This window comes from Saccopteryx leptura, chromosome 1, assembly GCF_036850995.1.
Source record: "Saccopteryx leptura isolate mSacLep1 chromosome 1, mSacLep1_pri_phased_curated, whole genome shotgun sequence".
Taxonomy (NCBI): domain Eukaryota; kingdom Metazoa; phylum Chordata; class Mammalia; order Chiroptera; family Emballonuridae; genus Saccopteryx; species Saccopteryx leptura.
The window spans coordinates 300678878-300702400 of NC_089503.1; the positions used below are offsets into that span (position 1 = coordinate 300678878).

Sequence of the window (23523 nt, forward strand, 5' to 3'; positions counted from 1 at the left end):
TGTGAACTTGCATGGGCCAGGCAGCTGTGATGGTGGCCTTGGCTGCTGGCTTTACCCTGACTCATTCTGTTTTCCTCTTTCAGATTACCCAGTTTGCTTAAATTGGACCACCATGGTCAGCCCTCCAAACTTCACTGCACACTGATGCTATATTCTAATTTTCTTTGGTATCAAGAATGTTATTTACAACTTCTAAACATCTAATTTTGGCTATTTTTTAATTTATTTAATGGAACTTTCTAATTCTGACCAATTCTCTTATTACCATGATCTGCTAGTTCCTCTTTATCTTTCAAAAATATTAAGCACATATAGCCCAAGTGTTTGTTCCAATAATAGAAGTGCCTATTTTAGGAAGACTACTTTCCTACATGTTTTTATGATAATGTTTCTCTTCTGCTGCCATGTTTTAAATTGACCTTATGTTATTGATATTTCCTATTACTAAAATGAGGCACAGTGGTGAAAGTAAAACCCAGGTATCAGAACAAAAGTTAGGTTCATTTGGTATCTCTCAAAACTGGCATGAAACATTACAATTACATTTGAGGGCAAAGAGAATCACTCGGGCTTATAGAACAAGAGGAATAGCTTTAAGTTTCATTATTTCTATTTGAGGAACTCCCCATTCACATACACAAATGAAACCCCGAGGGATGGCTCTGCTTGCTACAGTAGAGAAATTAGAAGACTATGGTTAGTGATCAAAACTGACTCAGGAGCTTATGTGTGAGATGCTGATGGCCCAGAGATGTTATCATCCATCTTGACTCTGTAGCAAAAAGGCCTAATTTATTTCCTGCTGCAAATATAAATATGCTCTAATGTTATTCCTTAGTTCAGTTATATAAATAATATTATGTGCACTTACTAATGTACACACAGAGACACAAATCCTCACTATCTCCCAGGTGGCTGTTTTAACTGTCTGTATCTTACATACTTTTTCATCCACCTGATATGACATTTTATGTGACAATGTTACTCATTTTCTAAAGCTGTTAGCAGCAATAAAACAGATATTATAAGTACCTTTTCAAGAAGTCACACACAGGATTTGTTATCTCCAACATAAGGTTAAATTTTTCATCATTCATACATTTTAGCATAACTTGAGTAAAAAATTCCAGGAATCTAGGTCTCTGCTTAAATTTCATAACTGTAAAAACAAGGAAGTTCACTTATAGTTATCAATATACTTAGTTATTGGTGCTGAAAGGTTACTTTTACTAATAGTTATTTTGTTCTAACTGGCAAGTTTATTAACCTATATTTTAGATTTGTTACTTTTTTAAAATATGTAAGAATAAATGTGGCAAGAACTACTGTTTTTCTAAAAATCCCCAAATCTTTTACAATCTATATTTCATTTATTTCCCAAATATCTCAGTATTAGGAAAGATTTTATAAAAGTTGCCACTCACCTATGATTAGTTAGAAAAAAATTGCTAACAATTATCAGAATAACTAGTTGTCCTAATTATTATCTTTTTGTATTCTTAGTTAAATAATAATGTTGCTATTTCTTCATAGAGAATTTAAAGGTCACTAATATATATTACAATTCCTAGCTTTTGTAAGTTACATAGTAACATCATTTATTACCCAAATAAGCCACCATCAACATTCTGCCTTCCCAAACTTTAAATCAGGTAGCTATTTAGGTCTCTTTCATTACTTTTCAATCAAGTCTACATTATTCTGAATGAATAAAGAACCCAAAATCTTCTGCCTGCAACAGGTTAAACATTCAAGTAGTAAACAATATCCACAGAATAACTGATCTTCAATAGTAAGTCAAGTGAACGGCGCATGTGCATGTCGGTCACCTACCTTCTTTCACAGCACTTTTGACTGACCAATTTAAAACTATAGGGTAAAGAAATATAGGGTCCTCTGCTCCTGAGAGTTCAGATGTAAAATCTAAAGTTAAAAATAGTAATAATGATAAGTTGTAGGTTCTGTTTAACATCAATAACCAAGTAGAAAAATGTTTTGGAAAAGATGAAAAAAAAAACAACTGGGAAAATACCCAAGTATTCTTTTTAAATTACGTGGATTAAAAGTATCAATTATATCATATTTTAGACATTTTTAAAAATCCAGTAACCTCAATTATTTTTCCCCCTAAGAGCCTAGGAGTCTGCTACCAAATAGGTAGGATTTCCAAGACAGGAGTCTCTCTATTGAACAGGTGTCATATATCAGCAAATCCCAGATGCAGAAACCTACCAATCTTATCACTAAAAGATAGTAAAGCATGGAAAAATGAAGAGCAAAGCCACTGTAGCAAGACTGCCTGGGTTCAGATTCTAACCCAGACACTTTCTGGTTATGAGACCTTGGAAAGGCACCTAGGTTTCCTGTGCCTCAGTTTCCTTATCTTTAAAATGGGAAGAATAATAATACCTTCTTAATATAATCATTATATAGGGATTATATGAGTTTTAATATGTATAAAACACACAGTAGTTTCTGGCATGCAGGAAGCGCTATATAAAACTAATATTTTTATTATTGTTTTGTTATTGAATTTACTGATTAGTTAGAAAAATTAGTAGCATTACACTGCACTTACTGGTGAAATAAGAGGGGTTTTCTTTTTTAATATAATATGAAAAGAAATAATTCACATTTTTAGAACACTTCACATTTTAAGGAATTACATTTTTTATATGGAACCAGACAACTACAGCTTTCACAAAACTCTGATTACTGATTATGTGAATAAGAGCATTGGGTTCAATTCATAAATTCAGTTTGTAACAGACATGGAGAATGATGAAACAGAGAGGTCCATGTCAGGGAATTCCGAAACACTACAACCTCCCAGATATAATTGAGACACCCAGTAAGAGAGGTGAGATAGCCTCACAGAATTCCACAAGTATAGTCAGTCACCAATAAAACAAGGAGCCAAAAGGGCAACCTCCTGCTTAAAAGATATTTAGGTACTTTCTTGTTCTAGATCTGAAGTACCTGGCTTTTTAAAAAATGTGATAATATTTATCATCACCAGGAACTAAATCAATTTCTTAAGCGGATTTCCAATTTGCAAATTCCAAAATTCCAATCATTGTTAACATATTACTATCTCGTACATTGACCTGAAATTAAACTAATCTTACACTTGAGTAGACTGTGGTTCAAATCACTCCCACATTAACATGCTCATGCTATCCCTTTCTATTTCTCAGTGACATCTGTGCCATTAGGGCATGATGCTCAATTTTGCACCCTCCCTCCCAACACATTTGGCAACAGTTGCCTCCCAGCGGCTTGTCACGGCTGGGGAATGGTGTGCTATGTATCTATGGCTAGAGGTCCAAGTTCTGCTCAACATCCACAATGCCTAGGACAGCCCTCACAACAAAGAATTACCTGGCCCAAATTGGCAATAGTGTGAAGGTTGAAATTCCCGGCTTTAGAATCAGGATATTTAAGCTAAAATCCAAGCCAGCTCTGCAGTCCTAAATAAATCGCTTAATCTCTATGAGTCACATCTATAAAAAGCAGTTAGCAATCCCTTATTAACAGAGTATTATTAGGATTATTGGCATAATACAAAAGTACTGTGTAAACCTTAAAGGGATTGCCAAAGCTAATCTCTTCTCAATCCTTCTAATGAATATTTTCTTATTTAAAAAATATATAATAGAATACAATAGAAGTATACAGAAAGAACAAAATGACTACATTGCTTTGTCAGTTTGAGAAGGTGCTTCTCCAACAAGACCAGCTGTTCATTTAATTTTTCAGGTGACAATATCTGCTGTGGCTTCTTAGTCTTGGAAGGCTTCTTAGATAAGTCCTAGAAACATTGGTTAAATTTCAGAATGTACCTTCAACATGTTTCAGCAATTGTTATTTTCAAATGGCATTCTTAAAATTATGATTTTGTGCTTATAAATAAAACTATGATCTACATGGCCAAACAATTAATAATTGCCAGAGGGAAAAAGTGGGAATAGGGAGGGAGAAGAGGGAAGTGGAAGAGGGGAAAGGAGGGATAAATGGTGGCAGAAAAGACTTCACTTTGGGTGGTGAGCACACAATGCCATATGCAAATGAGGTGTTTATAAAGTTATACACTTGAAACCTGGATAGTTTTATTAACCAATGTTGCTCCAATAAATTCAATAAAAAAGTAGTAACAGTCCATTGTGTTCCTTTTTTTTTTACTTCTTTTCCAAGTGAGAGGAAGAGGAGATAGACTCCTGCATGCGCCCTGACAGGATCCACCCAGCAACCCCCGTCCGGGGTTGATGCTCTGCCCATCTGCAGCCATGTTCGCAACCAAGCTTTTTAGTGTCTGAGGTGGAGGCTCTATGGAGCTATCCTCAGCACCTAGGGCCAATGTGCTCAAACCTATTGAGCCATGGCTGTGGGAGGAAGAGAAAGACAAAGAGACAGAGAGAGAAAAGGAGAGGGGGTGGGGTGAAGAAGCAGATGGTCGTTTCTCCTGTGTGCCCTGACCAGTAATCAAACCAGGGACATCTACATGCTGGGTCAACACTCTACCACTGAGCCAACTGGCCAGGGAGTCATTGTGTTCAAACTAAACATAGTTATAGTACTCAATGTTTAATGGAGGTTGACCAATATATTTCTTTTCTTCCCTCTCCTTTCCTCCCAGTACTTCCACCCATCCTAATGAGTACCCAGATTCACATACACTCTCCTGAAAGTAGTTGAGAGAATGTTTCTAAAAATCCTAAAAATTTCCAGCATGCCCTCAAAATGTATTACTTTTTTTTCCTTTTTATTTTTTTCCAGAAGGAACCTCTTTACAAATAAGTTAATTGCCTTGGCTGCTTTGCCTTTCATTGAAACATAACAGGATCAATAATTAGTGGATTAAAAATTGGTAGGTCTGTGCTCAGACTCCCTACCATCATTGAGAACTAACTGGTTAATGTCTCCTGTTCTCCAAACAAAAACAAAAGCAAAAATGAAAACCTCCTAAGCCTCTTTAGACTTAAAGCGACCTCGAGTGGTTATAATAATTTCTGCCTCTTAAAATTAGTTTCTCAGTCCCTACAGGCTTAGTCAGGAGGAAGTACGACAACCTTCTGCCAGACTAGTGGCTCCAAGGAGAGAGGCCTGGGGCCGTGTCCTACAATTTTGTTGAAGTCTGCCTGATACAAAGGGGCGGGCTGAGGGACTCTGAGACTGAACACTGGGTTAAAAAAAAAAAGCCCTCAAATCGCCTCCAACTTAATCAAAACTTTCTCTACACAAAGGAAGCTTCCAAAAAAAAAGTATTATGGCTAAAAAATCATCCAATAAATCAGTGCTGATAGCTGAAGCTCTTTGTGGCAAACAGATGCTTATATGAAAAGTTAGCATCTAGAAATGGAGCTGGCCCAACTGGAACAGGCTCGGGGACACAGTCTGTACCCCACCCCGGTCTCTGCAGGGGCTTCAACTAATTTCTGACAAACTGGCGATAGTTCAAATGTGATCCACAAAAACATTTATCCATAGAGCTTCTAGGAAAGGCAATAAAACATGCTTTATAAGACCCATGTTTGGGAGGCAGATACTAAAAAGTCTCAAACACTAACAGTCTCATATAAAAGAAATTTAGGTGTGACCATGAGTTTTGAAAATCTACTTTGAATACAGTGAAAAGTTCTGACATGTATTTACTGCATTCAGTGATGTACCCAGAATAATGAAATCTTCAATTTGGGAGAGACTTTACAGAGCTTTTAATCCAATGTCCAACTGGGTGTAGGAAGCTCACAGTTGACCCCTAATGGATGATCAGTACTGGTGACCTGGGACTTTTCAGTATCCTAGCATGGATTCTTTTTCATTTTTTTTTATCACAAAAGAAAAATGAAAAGAAATAAAGAAGAAGCTCTTCACTATTACTTTTATGAAAATATAATGAATTAAAAACTGATCAATTTTTTAAACATTTTTACTAGTAATACATGACCTCTTTAAAGACTCAGCTATATAAAATACAAGCTTAGAGATGAGAAACAAAAACCAGTTACCTCCTCTTGTGTTTCTTCTTGGTCAGTATTAGTACCAAATAGAGATTTGCACTCTGATGTGATATCCAACATCTTTTTTCCATAATTTATAATAATTACTGCCAGGTCATATTCCTTCCATGAACGCAGAATCTAATTTAAAGCATTTACTAATTATTTCTGTTGGAAACTCTTGTCTATTCTCAAGCATTTTGCATCATCTTTCATAAACTCAAAAGCCCCTATTAATGTTTTAGTTCTTAGAATCCCCGTTTCTGTTAAGGAAAGTGGAAGCTTACCTCCAGATCATATTTCCTTAGAATTAAAACAGCATGATTCAACTATTTTGAATAAAAAACAAATAACAAGAATCTCATCAATAATGAATACCCCATATCTCTGGGACATAGCCATATACATTTTGGTACCGTAAGTGAACTCTTCACTTTCTAGACTTAAAAGATCCATGTTGAAGCAAAATTATTCTTAAAGGCCATGTAACCATCACCCCTCGTCCTGAGTTGCTTTCTATGTGAAATGGCACAGTTGCAAACTTCATGGTATATGGTGGGGTGGGAGGTGAGAGGAGGGAGAGTATTTATATCAGTAAATTATTTACCAGGACTGAGCTAGAGTTAAGCTGTTTTGGGCAGATTCCCCATGAATCCCACGGGAAGCAGATACTAATCACAAGAAGGGGAGTGGCCCACTCCACCACTGTCACCCACATTCCCTGTTACTGTTATTCTTTTACCTTCTCTAGCTTGGTTCTTACCTACCTCTAGCACAAAGTTTCTCTACTCATCTCTTTGTACTTTAAGTTTACAAAACATTGAGCCAAGTATACATTTCTGACATTCATCACGGTTTCAGGACTTCATGCTTTTCTAGAGCTGAGCCACTTCCCCACCTTATTAACATGACATAAGGTTATTACAGTAACCTGGTCATTAAAGCCCGGGCTCTTGCATCAATTCCAAGATAATGTTCCTGACCAGCAATCTGATTTGCATAGAGCCTGCCATAGTGAGGGGTCACGTGAGGGAAACACATCTGCATTGTGTTCCCATAAGAGAATCCCATAAGGCAATTCTCTATGGGTATAGATAAGTTTATATGAACTTGTTTTAGGGAGGCGAATTCTATTAAGTTGAATAAGTTACCACTTATGATAAGTAACAACTGTTACTTCCCATGCAAAGAAAGAATATAGTAAGTAACTGGGGGAAAAAAAAGTGAGTAGATGCTTAAAACAGCTTAGACCAAGTGAATGAACCCAGGGTGCTAAGAACTGAAGATATTTCTGTGGGACCAGCACAGTAGTGGTAAACTAATGCTGACTGTGGAACAAAGGGTGGGAAGGAATACGAGATAAAGTTTGAAAAGATCGATGGGGTTAGTCATGCAGGGCCTTGAATGCCAGGCAAAACAGTCCAACTCATTATAAAACTGATACAAGAGGGAGATTGTTTCGTTTATTTGAAAACAGAAAGGTGGCTTATAGAATACTAGGTACTCTCTTCCCCCTGTTATAATATGCCCGTAGAAAGTACTAAATGATAAAGAATTTTTCAAATCAAAAGAAAAAAAGAACCAATTCTACTTAACATACCAAATGAACAAGAATAAAAAGACTATGCTGAATGTTTAGCATAATGCTTTTTTAACAATGCAAAAATAATGAAATATTGAAGATGATGTGTCTCAGAAGTGACACTTCATTTGCAATTCTGGAAACTTTTAGAAAAACTACTGTTGCTCATAGAAGACAGACTGAGTCATCTGAAAAAATTACCAATTTTTTTAAACATAACAGCAAAAAGAAAGAGCCATTTGACTAACTGGGCTTTATAAGAGAAAATCCATATAAAAATGTGTTTGTATGAAATGAATACCTGAAATCCGAGATTCTAGGACTACTGATCATGCTGGAGGAAGCTTCTGAATGACAATTCTCAGCATATCAATTTGGGATAGATCCGCTTTAACAGCAAAATCCTGCTATAAATCTATAGCAAACTCTTAAATTAATATATACTTTACTTTTAAAAAAAAAATGTCCAGAACATTCAAGGTCATCTGTGTAATAACATCACTTGGATCTCAATATCTTTTGTTAAGTGGGTGAAAAGGAAGTGGATGGGAAAATCAAGGAATGAGGAATGCGGAGCCAGCCCCAAGATGCTGTGTGCTACAGGAGAAACATTCCATGAGGCCGGGAAAGGAAGTCTGCGAATTCAAGGACTTCAGCCTCTACTGGGCCCCAAATGCAGGTCATTCTATGTCAGCGCTCTCTCCCATTTTCCGTAGGGGCGGACTCAAACCTCCCTTTCTACTCAGATCTCTGAGGCCCTCCCTTATGCTTTACCTGCTCACTCTTAGCAAATGATCTTGCTTCATTTCCACAGAAGAAATATAGGGAAACCTCTTATCTCCAGTCCACAAACCCACCTACGAACTCACCTGTAACTATAACCGTTTTTCCACCTATTAAAGGGGAGAGGTGAATCTCCTGTCCAGACTAACCCCTCCCACATGGGCTCAGATCCTATTGCCTCCTGCCTTCTCAGGGGTCTTGCTCCTCTCCTATATCCTTAATCTTTCCCTCTCCTGGCTCCTCCCCATTAATAGACACATGGTGTAGAGCACCAGGATAAGCAGAATTGGGTGGGTGGGTGGGTGGTTGGTTGGTTGGTTGGTTGGCTGGCTGGCTGGCTGGCTGGTTGGTTGGTTTTTAGCAGAAGTTGCTATTGGCAAATTGCAAGCAACCAGCTGCCTTGGAATGGAGTTTCTTTGTTCTGGAAGAAACACTGCAATAACCACCATTAAGTATTTAAATCAGAAGTGAGTAGCTGTCCAGTGTCCTAGAGAGTGTAACCTCTCTTCTGGAAATACTCATTGATGAAGGATTTAGGGAGAAAAATCCAAGCAGATAAATAAATATACTGTATTCTGAAGGAAACAACCTTGGAAGGTGAACTTTGAGCTTAGCATAACACTAATTAATATGTGTGACTGAGCAGCAGAAACAGAAGGGGGTGCTTTGGATTGTGTGGGACCTTGCTTTCTCAATAGTTACACCATGTGATGATGACAGAAGTAACAGCAGCAGGAAAATTCTCAAGGTTGGAAAGGGTTTAAGAATGACAAAACAGCTTTGGACTAATCGGCTCTCCAACTCTTGCTTAGCGGAAGCAAGAGTGGCTCCTTGGACTAAGTGCCCCCTTGGGATCCATAATAATCCTCTATCCATCTTGCTCTACACACTGTTCCCAGTTTCATCTGTTTCTGTTGCTCCAGTTGACTCCGAATACTAATGACTCTTTTATCTTTATGCATATTTGGCCTCTTCTGAACTCCAAGCCTATTATATAATCATATAATAGCCACCCCTTTGGAGATGTCATCTAGGCCCCAAAATTCAATGTATTCAAAACATGGGCTTTTCTCCTTTTCCCACACAGAATACCTACCTCCCCATCTACATGTAGCATTATAGCCACCGCACTGCCCAGGGTGGATAGCTGGGTTGTTGTTGACTCTTCCCTCTCCCTCTTCCATCCCCTTATACTCAATAGGTTTCCAGGTTCTCAATTCTCTCTCAACATCTCTTGAATCTTTTCTGTTCTCCTACTTTCCCACACTAGTTTAATTTATCATCTTGCACTCTCTAAATCATTCCCTGCTTCAAGTCTTATCCTCCTCTAATTATTAGCTGTTGACACAACCAGAATAATTTCTTTTTTCTGAAATGCAAATGTCACTATATCACTTCAGGGTTTGAAATGCTTCAATGTTTCTTCTTATTTTAATCTATCTCCTTTTTTTTCTATCTTTTGAATTTTATGCCCTATTAAGAAAGGTCTCCCCTGACTTCAAGGCCATGCATCCTTGAATCTGTTGGGAATTTTATTTTGTTTATGGTGTGAGGTAGAACTCTGGCTTTGTTTATTTTCAGATGAACTGTCAGTTATACCAGCACCTTTTATTAAATAAACTACTATAATAAATTCTTATTTTCTCAATGAATCCAAATACCACTTTTGTCATATGTTAAGTTCTTCTGTAGACCTGAGTCTGGCTATTGCTGGATTCTCTATTCTCTTCCACTATTTGCCCATTACTCTGTTAACACTATATTTTATTAAAGTGGCCTTATAGTAAAATTTAATATCGGTGGACTTTTAAATTATTCTAATCAGTTGCCAAGAAGCCACATTGGGAGTCTTATTTGAACTGCATTACATTTAAATATTATTTTATGAGAGATTTCTATTTCTATGACAGTAAATCTTCCTATTCAGAAACTTGGTGTGGCCTACCTTATGTTCAGATTTCATTGTGTCCTTCAGTAAGGTCTCACAGTTCTGTTATTCAGGTTCTTCAACATTTTGTATATTTCCCCTTTCTATTTCTAACTGGCTACTGCTAGTATTTTAAAAAATTATTCTAGAAGTGTTTTTACATATAATTATGTTATACATTGTTTTTAATTCTAGTAATTTCTGATTATATTCTCATGGGTTTTTGAGACCTCTATGATTATAGTAAGTTATACTTTTTTTTTTTTTTAAGTGAGAGGAAGGGAGATAGTGAGATAAGACTCTCACATGCAACCTGACCAGGATTCACCCAGCAACCCCCATCTGGAGCCCATGCTCAAATCAACTGAGCTATACTCAGTGCCCAGGGCTGACACTTGAACCAATCAAGCTGTGGGAGGGGAAGAGGGAGAGAGGAAGTGGGGGAAAAGAAGCAGATGGTAGCTTCTCTTGTGTGCCCTAACTGGGAATTGAACCCAGGATGTCCATACACTGGGCCAATGCACTATCCACTGAGACAATATACTTTTCTAATATTAATTTTATATTTTTTCATATTAAAATATGAAAAATTAACTTTATATTTTTATCTATTGCATGAGAATCTGTACAAATAATGAATCACACTATTTTTTATTTTATTTAGAAAATTAAATTTAATGAGATGACATTGATCAATAAAAGTACATAGGTTTCAAGTAAACATATCTATAACATTTGAACTGTTGATTGTGTTGCGTGCCCATCACCCAGAGTCAAATTATTTTCTGTCACCATATATTTGTCCCTCTTTATTCGTTCTATTGATCTGTATGTCTGTTTTTCTGCCAATACCATGCTGTTTTGGTTATCATGGCTCTATAGTATAATTTGAAGTTAGATAGTGTGATACCATTGCTTTTATTCTTTTTTCTCAGGATTGTTTTGGCTATTCAGGGTTTTTTATGGTTCCATACAAACCTGGTAATTTTTTGTTCTATATATTTCTTTAAAAAATGGGATTGGGATTTTAATGGGAATTGCATTAAATTTGTATATTGCTTTGGGTAATATGGCCATTTTAACTATGTTGATTCTTCCAATCCATGAATAAGAAATACTTTTCCATTTCATTGTGTCTTTTTCAATTTCTTTCAATAATGCTTTGTAGTTTTCAGTATATAGGTCTTTCACATTCTTTGCCAAGTTTATTTCTAGGTATTTTATTTTATCTTTTGTTGCAACTGTAAAAAGGAATTGTTGTGGGGTTTTTTTAGTTCATTTTCTGAAGTTTAGTTGTTGGCATATAAGAAAGCTATAGCCCTGGCCAGTTGGCTCAGCAGTAGAGTGTCAGCCCGGCATGTGGAAGTCCCAGGTTCGATTCCCGGCCAGGGTACACAGGAGAAGCACCCATCTGCTTCTCCACCCCTCCCCCTCTCCTTTCTCTCTGTCTCTCTCTTCCCCTACTGCAACCAAGGCTCCATTGGAGCAAAGTTGGCCCGGGCACTGAGAATGGCTCCATGGCCTCCACCTCAGGCACTAGAATGGCTCCAGTTGCAGTGGAACAATGCCCCAGATGAGTCGAGCATCGCCCCCTGGTGGGCTTGCCGGGTGGATCCCAGTCAGGCACATGTGGGAATATGTTTCTCTGCCTTCCTGCTTCTCACTTCAGAAAAATACAAAAAAAAAAAAAAAAGTTATAGATGTCTGTGTATTGATAATGTATCATGCAACTTTACTGTATTGGTTTATTGTTTCTAATAGTTTTTTGGTGGAGTCACACTATTAACAGTCAACATTTCCTGTGCCTAATATTTTTTACAAATGGCTTTTGAAATTTGCCATTTAGCATATTTGTTGTAAAACTTTGGTGAATGTCTTTATCATTACATTATTCCCGCTTTTATCTGCAGTTTTGCTTTCTGTGGTTTTAGTTACCATGGTCAACATCAGTCCAAAAATATTAAATTTCTCCAACTACAGACATTATCTGCTCCTGACATCCAACTATTGACATCATCATTGTTATACGACCCAAGCAGATTATCATCCTTCCGATTTACCATCAGAAGGTCAATAGTAGCCTATTGCTACTTCACAGTGCCCGTGTCATTCACCTCACATAATCTCATCAGCTCAGCATTTTAACATCTCACATCATCACAAGAAGGATGAGTACAGTACAATTAGATATTTTGAGTGAGAGATCACATTTACATAACTTATAGTATATTGTTATAATTGTTCTATTTTATAGTTAGATATCATTGTTAATTTCTTACTATGCCTAATTTATAAATTAAACTTTATCATATGTATGTACAGGAAAAAACACCAGGGGTTCAGTATTATCCATGGTTTTAGGCATCCACTAGGGATCTTGGAATGTTTCCCCCACAAATAAGCAGTGACTATTATATTCAATAGCTTACTTCCATTCTTCATGTATTAGAAATTTTATTAGGAAAAGTTGCTAAGTGTTATTAAATGCTTTTGTAGCATTTTCATGTAACTTTATTTAATTTGCTGTTATAAAAATTCAAGTTATGTTTTCATTCAGAACTGATCTTTAGCACTTGACAATAAGATTAACCTAAGACCAGAAAATAACCAGATGCCAGCCAGGAGCAGAGAAGGGTGATCAGACAGAGCACATTTGAAGAACAGTAAAGAATACCTCTCTGTTCTGATTAATCTTCTGGGCCCTGAATTCTACTTTTTCAGATATGACAATTGACACTCCTTTATTTTTGTTAGCACCTTCCCAGTACTTTTGTCCAATCATTTATTTTTCAACCAGTATTGGTCACTCTGTTTTATGAGTGTTTCTTGAAATATACATTTAAATCTGACCTTTTAGCCCATCTGCCAATCTGTCTTCTAATTTCATTCACACTTATTGTATTAATTAATATACTTAACTTTATTCTTTTGTTCTTATATACTATCTCTTTTTCTTTCTTCTTACTTTTGCTGAATTAACTATTTTTCTTCCCTGTCATTCCTCTGCTCATTTTCTTTTCTGTCAATTTAGAAGCCCAACTGTACTTTAAAGTTCTATTCATGACTACATATTCCTCTGAGTCATATTTAAATATATTTATTTCATACTACATAATATTTATTTTTTTAAAAACATATGACTAGGCACCAAGATTCTCTAACTATTCACCCTTCCTTCTGCCCCAAATAAGTTACTAATAAGTTTTCCTGTCAAGAATGATTCTTCTATTTCAAGAATCCCTACTTAGCATTTATATTACAAAGTCCTCATCACATCATTATCTATTTAATTTAAAAAATACATATATTGCAAGATTCATTGCTCCCATCATTCCTCTCCTTTTTGTTTTTCCTTATCTAGAGATTTCTGTTCTGAACCCACTGTCATTTAATAGAGTACTTCCTCCAATGTTTGCCTCAGATAAGTACATACACAGAATACTTTTTAAATGCCTGCACTTCTCAAAATGTTTATTTTGCCCTGACAAATGAATATCTTTCCTGGTTATTAATTCTTGGACCCTCAGGACTCTACAAATGTTACTCCAGTATTTTAACTTCTAGTGTTACAGATAACACACAAAAAAGTTTGAAGCGAATTAATTGTCTTTCCATTGCAAATAACCTATCCTTTGGGTTTCAAAGCTTTAAGATTTGTCCTTATCCTGGACTTTAGGCATTTCACCATCATACGTCTATACATATGTTCTTACATTTATCCTGCCTGAGACTCAGGGAGCCTATTAGTTCTTTATTTATTTCTTTTCTACCTTGAAAACCTCATTTCATGTTGTGACTTCTGGATCTGCCTTCTGAATTTATCTCTAGACCAGGGGTCAGGAACCTTTTTGGCTGAGAGAGCCATAAATGCCACATATTTTAAAATGTAATTCTGTGAGAGCCATACAATGACCCATGTACATTAAACATTATCCAATAAAAATTTGGTGTTATCCCAGAGGACAGCTGTGATTGGCTCCAGCCACCCACAACCATGAACATGAACAGTAGGAAATGAATGGATTGTAATACATGAGAATGTTTTATATTTTAACGTTATTATTTTTTTTTATTAAAGATTTGTCTGTACACCAGATGCAGCCATCAAAAGAGCCACATCTGGCTTGCAAGCCATAGGTTCCCAACCCCTGCTCTAGACAATTCTATCCTACATTGTCGAGTATTTCTTGAGCTTCCAGATTTGTCTCAAGAAATACCGTAACTGTAATGTAATCCTCATCTGTAAATTTTGTTTGTTCAGTTACAGATTTTTTTGTTTTGTGTTTTGATCATCTAAAAGCATCACTTTTAAAGTTCTCTCTCTCTCTCTCTCTCTCTCTCTCTCTCTCTCTTTTAAGTCATTGCTGGTTTTTTCCAACATGATGAGAGTGAATAACATAATTATTTTAGTGTGTGGTCTGCTCTTCTCTCATTGGGGTTCTGAGTCTACTTAAACAAGTTGTTATTTTTTCTCTTCCTGCTAATGGCTTATGTTTCCACAGCATCTGCACAGACCAGGTCATAGAGGTCTCTCCAACAGTGGTAAACCAGTGAGTGATGGAAGAAATATGATTTTCTGCTCCTGAGGTCAGGCCATGAACAGCCAGCAAATCCCTACCTCCTTGCTAAGGTACAGGTTAGAGGCCTCTCTGTTGCCACATCTTCATAGAAGCAAACTTTAGTCCTAACCAAAGTGATGGATCAAATAAGCCTGCCCATCAAGTATTCTTTCAGATCCCTGACTAAATCAGAAATGTTCTGTGAGGACCACATAAAACAGGCAGATAGATAGGGCCTTTCTTTGAGGAGATTCATTGCATTCAGTCCACCAAATCTTTGAAAAAACACACAGTGCTGGTCTTTGAGCCAAGCAATGAGAGTAAATAAGCCTACCTGTCTGCCTTTGATCTCTTGATTACTCTGGTTTCCAAAATGAATGAGGTCCCATAAAAATGCCTTCTTTCCATCTCCCCCTCCCAAAGATATACCATCCATGCTTTACAAACTGGCCTGCCTAGGTGCTTTCTAGGTGCTATTTTTGATCCAAAATGCTTTCTAGGTGCTATTTTTTAAAGTAATTCCTGTAAGTAGCTTGACTTTCTAAATCATTACTGCTCCTAAATTTTATGACACAAGACAAAGAATGAGATAAATACCTTTATCACATAGAAGATACAACAAGCTATCATGTGCTGTATACTTTCAAAACTTGCAATATATTTCTTTGAGTAGATGACATTTGGTAGTCCTTGTAAAACCACGATGCACTTTATCAGTATCTAAAAAATAGAAACAGTGGTTTTGTTAAAAATATCATTCTTACACATTATAAAATGTTCTAGTCAAATCATGCAAGTCTTAAGCCATCAAGTTTTATTGTTATCAATAACTATTATAAATTGCTTATCATATATAGAGAAATGTACTCTAAAATAAAGCTGGTATGTTCAATTTTCAGATGAGTCCCTCATCTAAAGTAACCTGAAAACCCGTGGAGAAAAATAATAAGTACATAAAATAATAACTACAAAACAAAGTATATTTTGTCAAGGACCATAAAAGATACAAAGTGTTACATGTACACAAGAAACACTAAGGTCATATCCAAGCTTAGCAGGACCTTGAAAAACCATATGGAGAAGGATGTACGATATTAAATGTACACTGATACCAGGTATTTGAAATAATAGTTTCCTTCAAAATTAAAACCAAACCTTCATACCCCAGGAAATCAATAAATATCAGTGTTTACTTCCATTCACCTTACTTCATACTGTATGACCCTGAATTTTATTAAGAGCTAGACAATTAAGTTTAGCTTTCTATTCTGATGCATAGTTCTAAGTAATATCACCATCAGAGAAGTAGAATTGAGAATGCATCAACCTATTCTTCATTCAGATTATCCCAAAGGAAAAATTAATATATGGATGTTGGTCCTTTGGGGGTACATTAATTGCTTCAAGCTATAATTCTAACAATATTATTACTCTTGTTACAGCACACTTGTAAGTTTTTTAATGCTTTTTAATTTCTCCCTTTCACAATTACCCTTTCCTATCCTACCACACTATATCCCTAAATCATGTTAGCAACATTAAGTTCTGTAGTTTTCTCCTGGTTCAAATAGTTGTGTGTGTGTGTGGGGGGGGGGTGTATATATACACTTTTCTGAACTGTGCATTTCCCTTTCAACCATGTCTTGTGAAAAATCCCTCCAAGTCTACAAGTTTAGCTCCAATATTTCTAATGGCTGCATAATATTATTTAATGTGGGTCAACCATAATTTATTCAGCCATTTCCAGGATCTCCACATTGCACAATTTTAGGGTTGAGATTTTATAGTCTGGTCATTCTCCCATAACTGAACATCCACTAAGAATACCACAATAAATACCCTTGTATATGCTCAGTTTCCAATATGAGAGGCAACAGAAGCACCAGCTTTTAGATGATACCCAGTGAGGCTGAGGCACCATCCTCCAGGTTATAGTATACATTATGTGGTACTGTGCACCCAACAGGTACCACACGAGTCTAAGAACCCTGGGGTAAAAGTAGGAGTAGCATCTTAAAACTGGGGATTTTATTCTATGGGATAAATTAATAGAGGTATTGATGTGTCAGGTAAATGTATTTTTTAATTTTGCTAAAATTTTATTCTATGGGATAAATTACTGGTAGAGGTATTGCTGTCAGGTATATTTACTTGTTTTTTAATTTAATTAAAATTAGATTTAGTTTAGGCCTGGCCCCATAGCTCAGTTGGTTAGAGTGTTGTCCCAATACACCAAGTCTGTGGGTTCAATCCCTGGTCAGGGCACACACAGATACAATGAATGCATAAATAAGTGGAACAACAAATTAATGTTTCTCTCTCTCTCAAATCAATAAATTAGATTGATTTGAGGTATAAAAATGAAAATAAAATTATAGTTAGTTTAATTAAAACTAATATTGCTTTACCAAAACCCAATGCCTGTAATAAGTCACATTTCCCCCTAATGAACAAGAATGCCTTTGCTCCCATCCTCACCAGCAATAGGAGTTACAGATATTGGCAATTCTGCCAGTGATATTACATTGTTTATTTAATGCACACATATATGAATAGTCAGAGTTTGAACATCTTTTCATATGTCTCTTAGCCACTTAAATTTGCTTATTCTATATACTACCTATTTATATTCTGTGCCCATTTTTCTGTTACATAACTGTCAATTTGTAAGACTTTTTATATATATATTTCTTCTTCATCAGTGTTAGATATATTTTTTTCCAAATCCATAAATTGTCTACTATCTTTATTATGGTCATTTTTTTCACACATAGCTTGCGCTACATACAGTCAAGTATATATTTTTTCCTTGCTGTTTCTAAAAGTTCTATCTTAGACCTGGTCCCCCAACCCTGCATTGCACAGGTCATCTCCTGGGATTTGTTCGGTCAAAATTTTTGCTTCATTTTTACATTTAAGATCTCAACTTTTTGTACATGGTACAAGTAGATTCAAATTCTACTTTCTTTCAAAAGAATACCTAAGGTGTCTTACTACAAATTACTAAAAATATCCATCCCCTTCCCACTAAACTGGAATGCTAATTCTGTCATGCATCACATTCTCATACATACTAAGGCCTATTTCTGGAAACTCCTCTGTCTCACTCATGTTTTCCTATTCTAAACAATGCAATTTAATTAGAAACTCTATTCCTAAGGCTTTTCCTCACAGCTTTAACCCATTCTGAGCTGTAGCTAAAGGCATCCTGAGTGAGTGAGACCCTCAAGGATGACAGTGGACATCCTGAACTCAACCAGCTGAGCACTAATCACAGCTGCTGTTCTAACATGGTAGCTTTGCTATAGCACATTCATTACAAAGCATGCAATGAGATGGTTAATGTTTTCTTTAGTACCAGAAGTTTCCATTCACAGTGGGAAAATTAGAGTATACATTTAGAGTCTTGCCCTAGGGCGATGATAACTCTCCCACCCTCTGACATAATATTTTATGAAAAGATCTAAACTTTCTGGACATTTCTCAAAACAAAACATTAGACCATTAAATCAATAACATTGTGTTAATCAGACATAATGAGTAAGAAATGGCAAGTACACTAAAGTCCTTGGTATGATGCATGCCCTCCAGAGGGTAGAAATAAACCCGATGAAGATTCAGGGACCTGACACATTAATGAAATATTTGGGACATGCAGAGACACCCCCTCCAAAGTAGTGCTGACATCTGGCATCTCTCATCTATTAAACAGAAAGGACAATGCCAGGTAGACACCTTTGGATTCAGAAGGAAGAATATTCTAAACTTGAAAATACTGCTGCAATGCATTTACAGTGGCATGGAAGGCTGTCAACTAATTACAGAGATTTGGGATTTGGGATGTCTATCTCTTCAGCAACTATACTAGATGTGGGGAATTTGGGAGAGGGAGGCATGCCTGTAACTCACTAGAGCCACTCCAAGGTGAATATTTGTTAAGGTCCTTAAGCTCTTTGGTTAGTTTCCTTAATGGCAAATTTTAAATTTTTATATTTTTCAGAAGTTCACTTACATATTGGTTCTCAAAATCTGAGTCAATTATGATGATAACTTTCTATACCATCGGCAGTAACATCTTCCTTCTCTCATTCCTTCCCTGTGGTAGGCAGGAGTCTAAGATAGTCCTCAAGATCCCTCACCCTAGAGCAGGGATCCCCAAACGTTTTACACAGGGGGCCAGTTCACTGTCCCTCAGACCATTGGATGGCCTCCATATACAGTGCTCCTCTCACTGACCACCAATGAAAGAGGTGCCCCTTCCGGAAGTGCGGCGGAGGCCGGATAAATGGCCTCAGGGGGCCGCATGCGGCCCACAGGCCGTAGTTTGGGGACACCTGCCCTAGAGTATATAGCCTTGTCTAACTCCTCCCCGTGAGTGCAGGTAAGATCTGTGAATGTGATGGCACAGCTGCCCCCGTGACTACATTACATTACATTATATAAGACTTTGCATGTTAGAGGAGACTTTCCTGCTGGCCTTGAAGGAGCAAAGTGCCATGTTGTGGCGAGAACCTCCTATCACACACACATACACAAATTAAAATGAATTTTCTCAATAACCAGTGAGCCTGGAAGAGAACTCTGAGCCTCGATGAGATTGCAGCTCTGATTTCGGCCTGATGAGACCCTGAGCGGACCATCTAACCCGTATCTAGCTTCCTGGGTGTTGTTTTAAGTGATTAAGTTTATGGTGATTTGCTAGGAAGCATAGACAACTGAGACAATCCCTTCAGCCAGGGTACCCTCCAACTTCTCCATTGCTGAGACATCAAGCACATTTTCTTGCATCATCAACCAATCTTTTCCCCAGATGATAAAATTAACAATATGTTTTGAGCAAATATTGCTGCTTCTAATATATAAAAACATAAATATTGAAATGAAATTTAAAAATCTAGAAAAGCAGATTGCCAATATTTAAATATGGACAGCAATAGAGCTGAATATTTTCAGTAAAATACATTTTAAGTATTTATATCTGCCCCAGACATATCATTTAAATTATTAAAATTTTTTCAGTTGAATCATAAAATTTTGTTAACACTTGCTGTTTGTACTTTATAAGAGATATATTAATTTTTTCCAAAATGCACTGTTGAGTTGCCTTTGTAAAAATACCCTTATCTGCCGGCCCTGGCCAACTGGCTCAGCGGTGGAGCGTCGGCCTGGCGTGCGGGGGACCCGGGTTCGATTCCCGGCCAGGGCACATAGGAGAAGCGCCCATTTGCTTCTCCACTCTCCCTCCTTCCTCTCTGTCTCTCTCTCCCCTCCCGCAGCCAAGGCTCCATTGGAGCAAAGATGGCCCGGGCGCTGGGGATTGCTCCTTGGCCTCTGCCCCAGGCGCTAGAGTGGCTCTGGTCGCGGCAGAGCGACGCCACAGAGGGGCAGAGCATCGCCCCCTGGTGGGCGTGCCGGGTGGATCCCGGTCGGGCACATGCGGGAGTCTGTCTGACTGTCTCTCCCCGTTTCTAGCTTCAAAAAAAATAAAAAATAAATAAATAAAATAAAATTAAAAACACCCTTATCTGGGGGAAGAAGGGGAAGAAATACCCTTACCTGTACAACAGGTACTAAAACAATATTGTGATAGATTACAGGAGCAAGGAGGCCATAACATTGAGTCACAGCTTGAAGGGCATAACTGGACTTATTGAGGTAGTTGCTAAGATCCAAAGCCACTAATATTCTCTCACATTCATTTAGTCTAGCGATCTGTAAAGAAACAGGTATTGTTACACAAATTCAATGTCAGGTGCTCAACTAATGTGTCTCTAAGGAAATCAAAGGGTAGGGAGTGTGACCCCTGTGTTGTAACAACAACATAAATTTTGGTATAAAGAAAAATCTGGACGTCACGGAAATGGCGCCGTGAGCAGCGCGTCCGACAGATCTCCCCAAAACCACAACAAATTTATCAACTAGAAACAGGAAAATTTATCTTCGGAGCAAACTGAAAGCAAAAGGACTGTTATCACTCGAATCTGAGAGACGAGGGTGTGGAGGAAGCTACCTCAGGGGCGTTCATTCAAGCCGCGAGAAAGTGCACCGGTGTGCTATCAACAAGACCACCCGCAGATGCCAATAAGAAAGAGGAAATCGAATATTATGGATACAAAAGAAAGAGAGGTAACACAAATAGATGTGGAAAAATCTATGGAGAAAAGACTTAACATATTGGAAGCCTTGGAGCTAAATGACAGAGAATTTAAAATAGAAATCTTAAAAATACTCAGAGATATACAAGAAAACACGGAAAGGCAATATAGGGAGATCAGAAAACAACTCAATGAACACAAAGAATATATTACCAAGGAAATTGAAACTATAAAAACAAATCAAACAGAAATGAAAAACTCAATTCACGAGCTGAAAAACGAGGTAACAAGCTTAGCTAGCAGAACAACCCAGATTGAAGATAGGATTAGTGAAATAGAAGACAAACAACTTGAGGCACAACAGAGAGAAGAAGAAAGAGACTCAAAAATAATAAAAAACGAGAAAGCCCTACAGGAATTATCTGACTCCATCAGAAAGAATAACATAAGAATAATAGGTATATCAGAGGGAGAAGAGAAAGAAAATGGAATGGAGAATATACTCAAACAAATAATAGACGAGAACTTCCCAAGCCTGTGGAAAGAACTAAAGCCTCAAGTTCAAGAAGCAAACAGAACACCGAGTTTTCTTAACCCCAACAAACCCACTCCAAGGCACATCATAATAAAGATGACACAAACCAGTGACAAAGAAAAAATTCTCAAGGCAGCCAGGGAAAAGAAGAGTACAACATATAAAGGAAGGCCTATTAGATTATCATCAGATTTCTCAGCAGAAACTCTACAAGCTAGAAGAGAGTGGACCCCAATATTTAAGGCCCTGAAAGAGAGGAACTTTCAGCCAAGAATACTATACCCATCAAAGCTATCCTTCAAGTATGAAGGAGATATAAAAACATTCACAAATACAGAAAAGATGAGAGAATTTATCACGAGAAAGCCCCCACTCCAGGAAATACTAAAGGGGGTTTTCCAACCAGATTCAAAGAACAAAAGAAAACAACACCACAAGTAACAGCTCCACCAAGAACACAATAAAACCAAACTTAAACTGTGACAACAAAGGAAAAAAAAAGGGGGGGAGAGAATGGAGATTAACAGTAGCAAAGGACGATGAAGTGCAGAAATACTTATAAGATAGGGTACTACAATGAATATGGTAGGTACCCTTTTCATTACTTAATGGTAACCACCCTTGAAAAAACCACCACAAAAACACATGACTTAAAAAAGGTAGCAACAAAGGAAAGAAGTATGGAACACAAACAAACAGAAACAAATGATAGAAAAACAAAAGAGAAGAATCAAACTAGATACAAAACTAACAGAAAGCAATTTATAAAATGGCAGTAGGGAACCCACAAGTATCAATAATTACACTAAATGTAAATGGATTAAACTTACCAATAAAAAGACACAGAGTAGCAGAATGGATTAAAAAAGAAAATCCAACTATATGCTGCCTACAAGAAACACATCTAAGCAACAAGGATAAAAACAAATTCAAAGTGAAAGGCTGGAAAACAATACTCCAAGCAAACAACACCCAAAAAAAAGCAGGTGTAGCAATACTCATATCTGATAATGCTGACTACAAGACAGAAAAAGTACTCAGAGACAAAAATGGTCACTTCATAATGATTAAGGGGACACTGAATCAAGAAGACATAACAATCCTTAATATATATGCACCAAACCAAGGAGCACCAAAATATATAAGACAGCTACTTATTGACCTTAAAACAAAAACTAACAAAAATACAATCATACTTGGAGACCTCAATACTCCGCTGACGGCTCTAGATCGGTCATCCAAACAGAGAATCAATAAAGATATAGTGGCCTTGAACGAAATACTAGAACACCTGGATATGATAGACATCTACAGGACACTTCATCCCAAAGCGACAGAGTATACATTTTTCTCTAGTGTACATGGAACATTCTCAAGAATTGACCATATGTTGGGCCACAAAGACAATATCAGCAAATTTAGAAAAATTGAAATTGTACCAAGCATATTTTCTGATCATAAAGCCTTGAAACTAGAATTCAACTGCAAAAAAGAGGGGGAAAAACCCACAAAAATGTGGAAACTAAACAACATACTTCTAAAAAATGAATGGGTCAAAGAAGAAATAAGCGCAGAGATCAAAAGATACATACAGACAAATGAAAATGAAAATACGACATATCAGAATCTCTGGGATGCAGCAAAAGCAGTAATAAGAGGAAAGTTCATATCACTTCAGGCCTATATGAACAAACAAGAGAGAGCCGAAGTAAACCACTTAACTTCACACCTTAAGGAACTAGAAAAAGAAGAACAAAGACAACCCAAAACCAGCCGAAGAAAGGAGATAATAAAAATCAGAGCAGAAATAAATGAAATAGAGAACAGAAAAACTATAGAAAAAATCAATAAAACAAGGAGCTGGTTCTTTGAAAAGGTCAACAAAATTGACAAACCCTTGGCAAGACTCACCAAGGAAAAAAGGCACAGGACTCAAATAAATAAAATCCAAAATGAAAGAGGAGAGATCACCACAGACATCATAGATATACAAAGAATTATTGTAGAATACTATGAAAAATTATATGCCACCAAATACAACAA

General features: G+C 36.9%; 1 protein-coding gene across 1 annotated transcript in view; it reads right to left on the reverse strand.

Annotated features, from left to right (window-relative positions):
• Positions 1 to 23523, reverse strand: part of CFAP54 (cilia and flagella associated protein 54) — a 322454-nt gene that overhangs the window by 194550 nt on the left and 104381 nt on the right. Inside the window, exons 25-30 of the mRNA XM_066357258.1 lie at positions 20407 to 20562; positions 15448 to 15570; positions 6009 to 6140; positions 3697 to 3811; positions 1834 to 1923; positions 1033 to 1159 (exon numbers count right to left, since the gene is read on the reverse strand). Coding sequence (XP_066213355.1) covers positions 1033 to 1159; positions 1834 to 1923; positions 3697 to 3811; positions 6009 to 6140; positions 15448 to 15570; positions 20407 to 20562 — 743 coding nt within the window. The remainder of the gene's footprint in view (positions 1 to 1032; positions 1160 to 1833; positions 1924 to 3696; positions 3812 to 6008; positions 6141 to 15447; positions 15571 to 20406; positions 20563 to 23523) is intronic.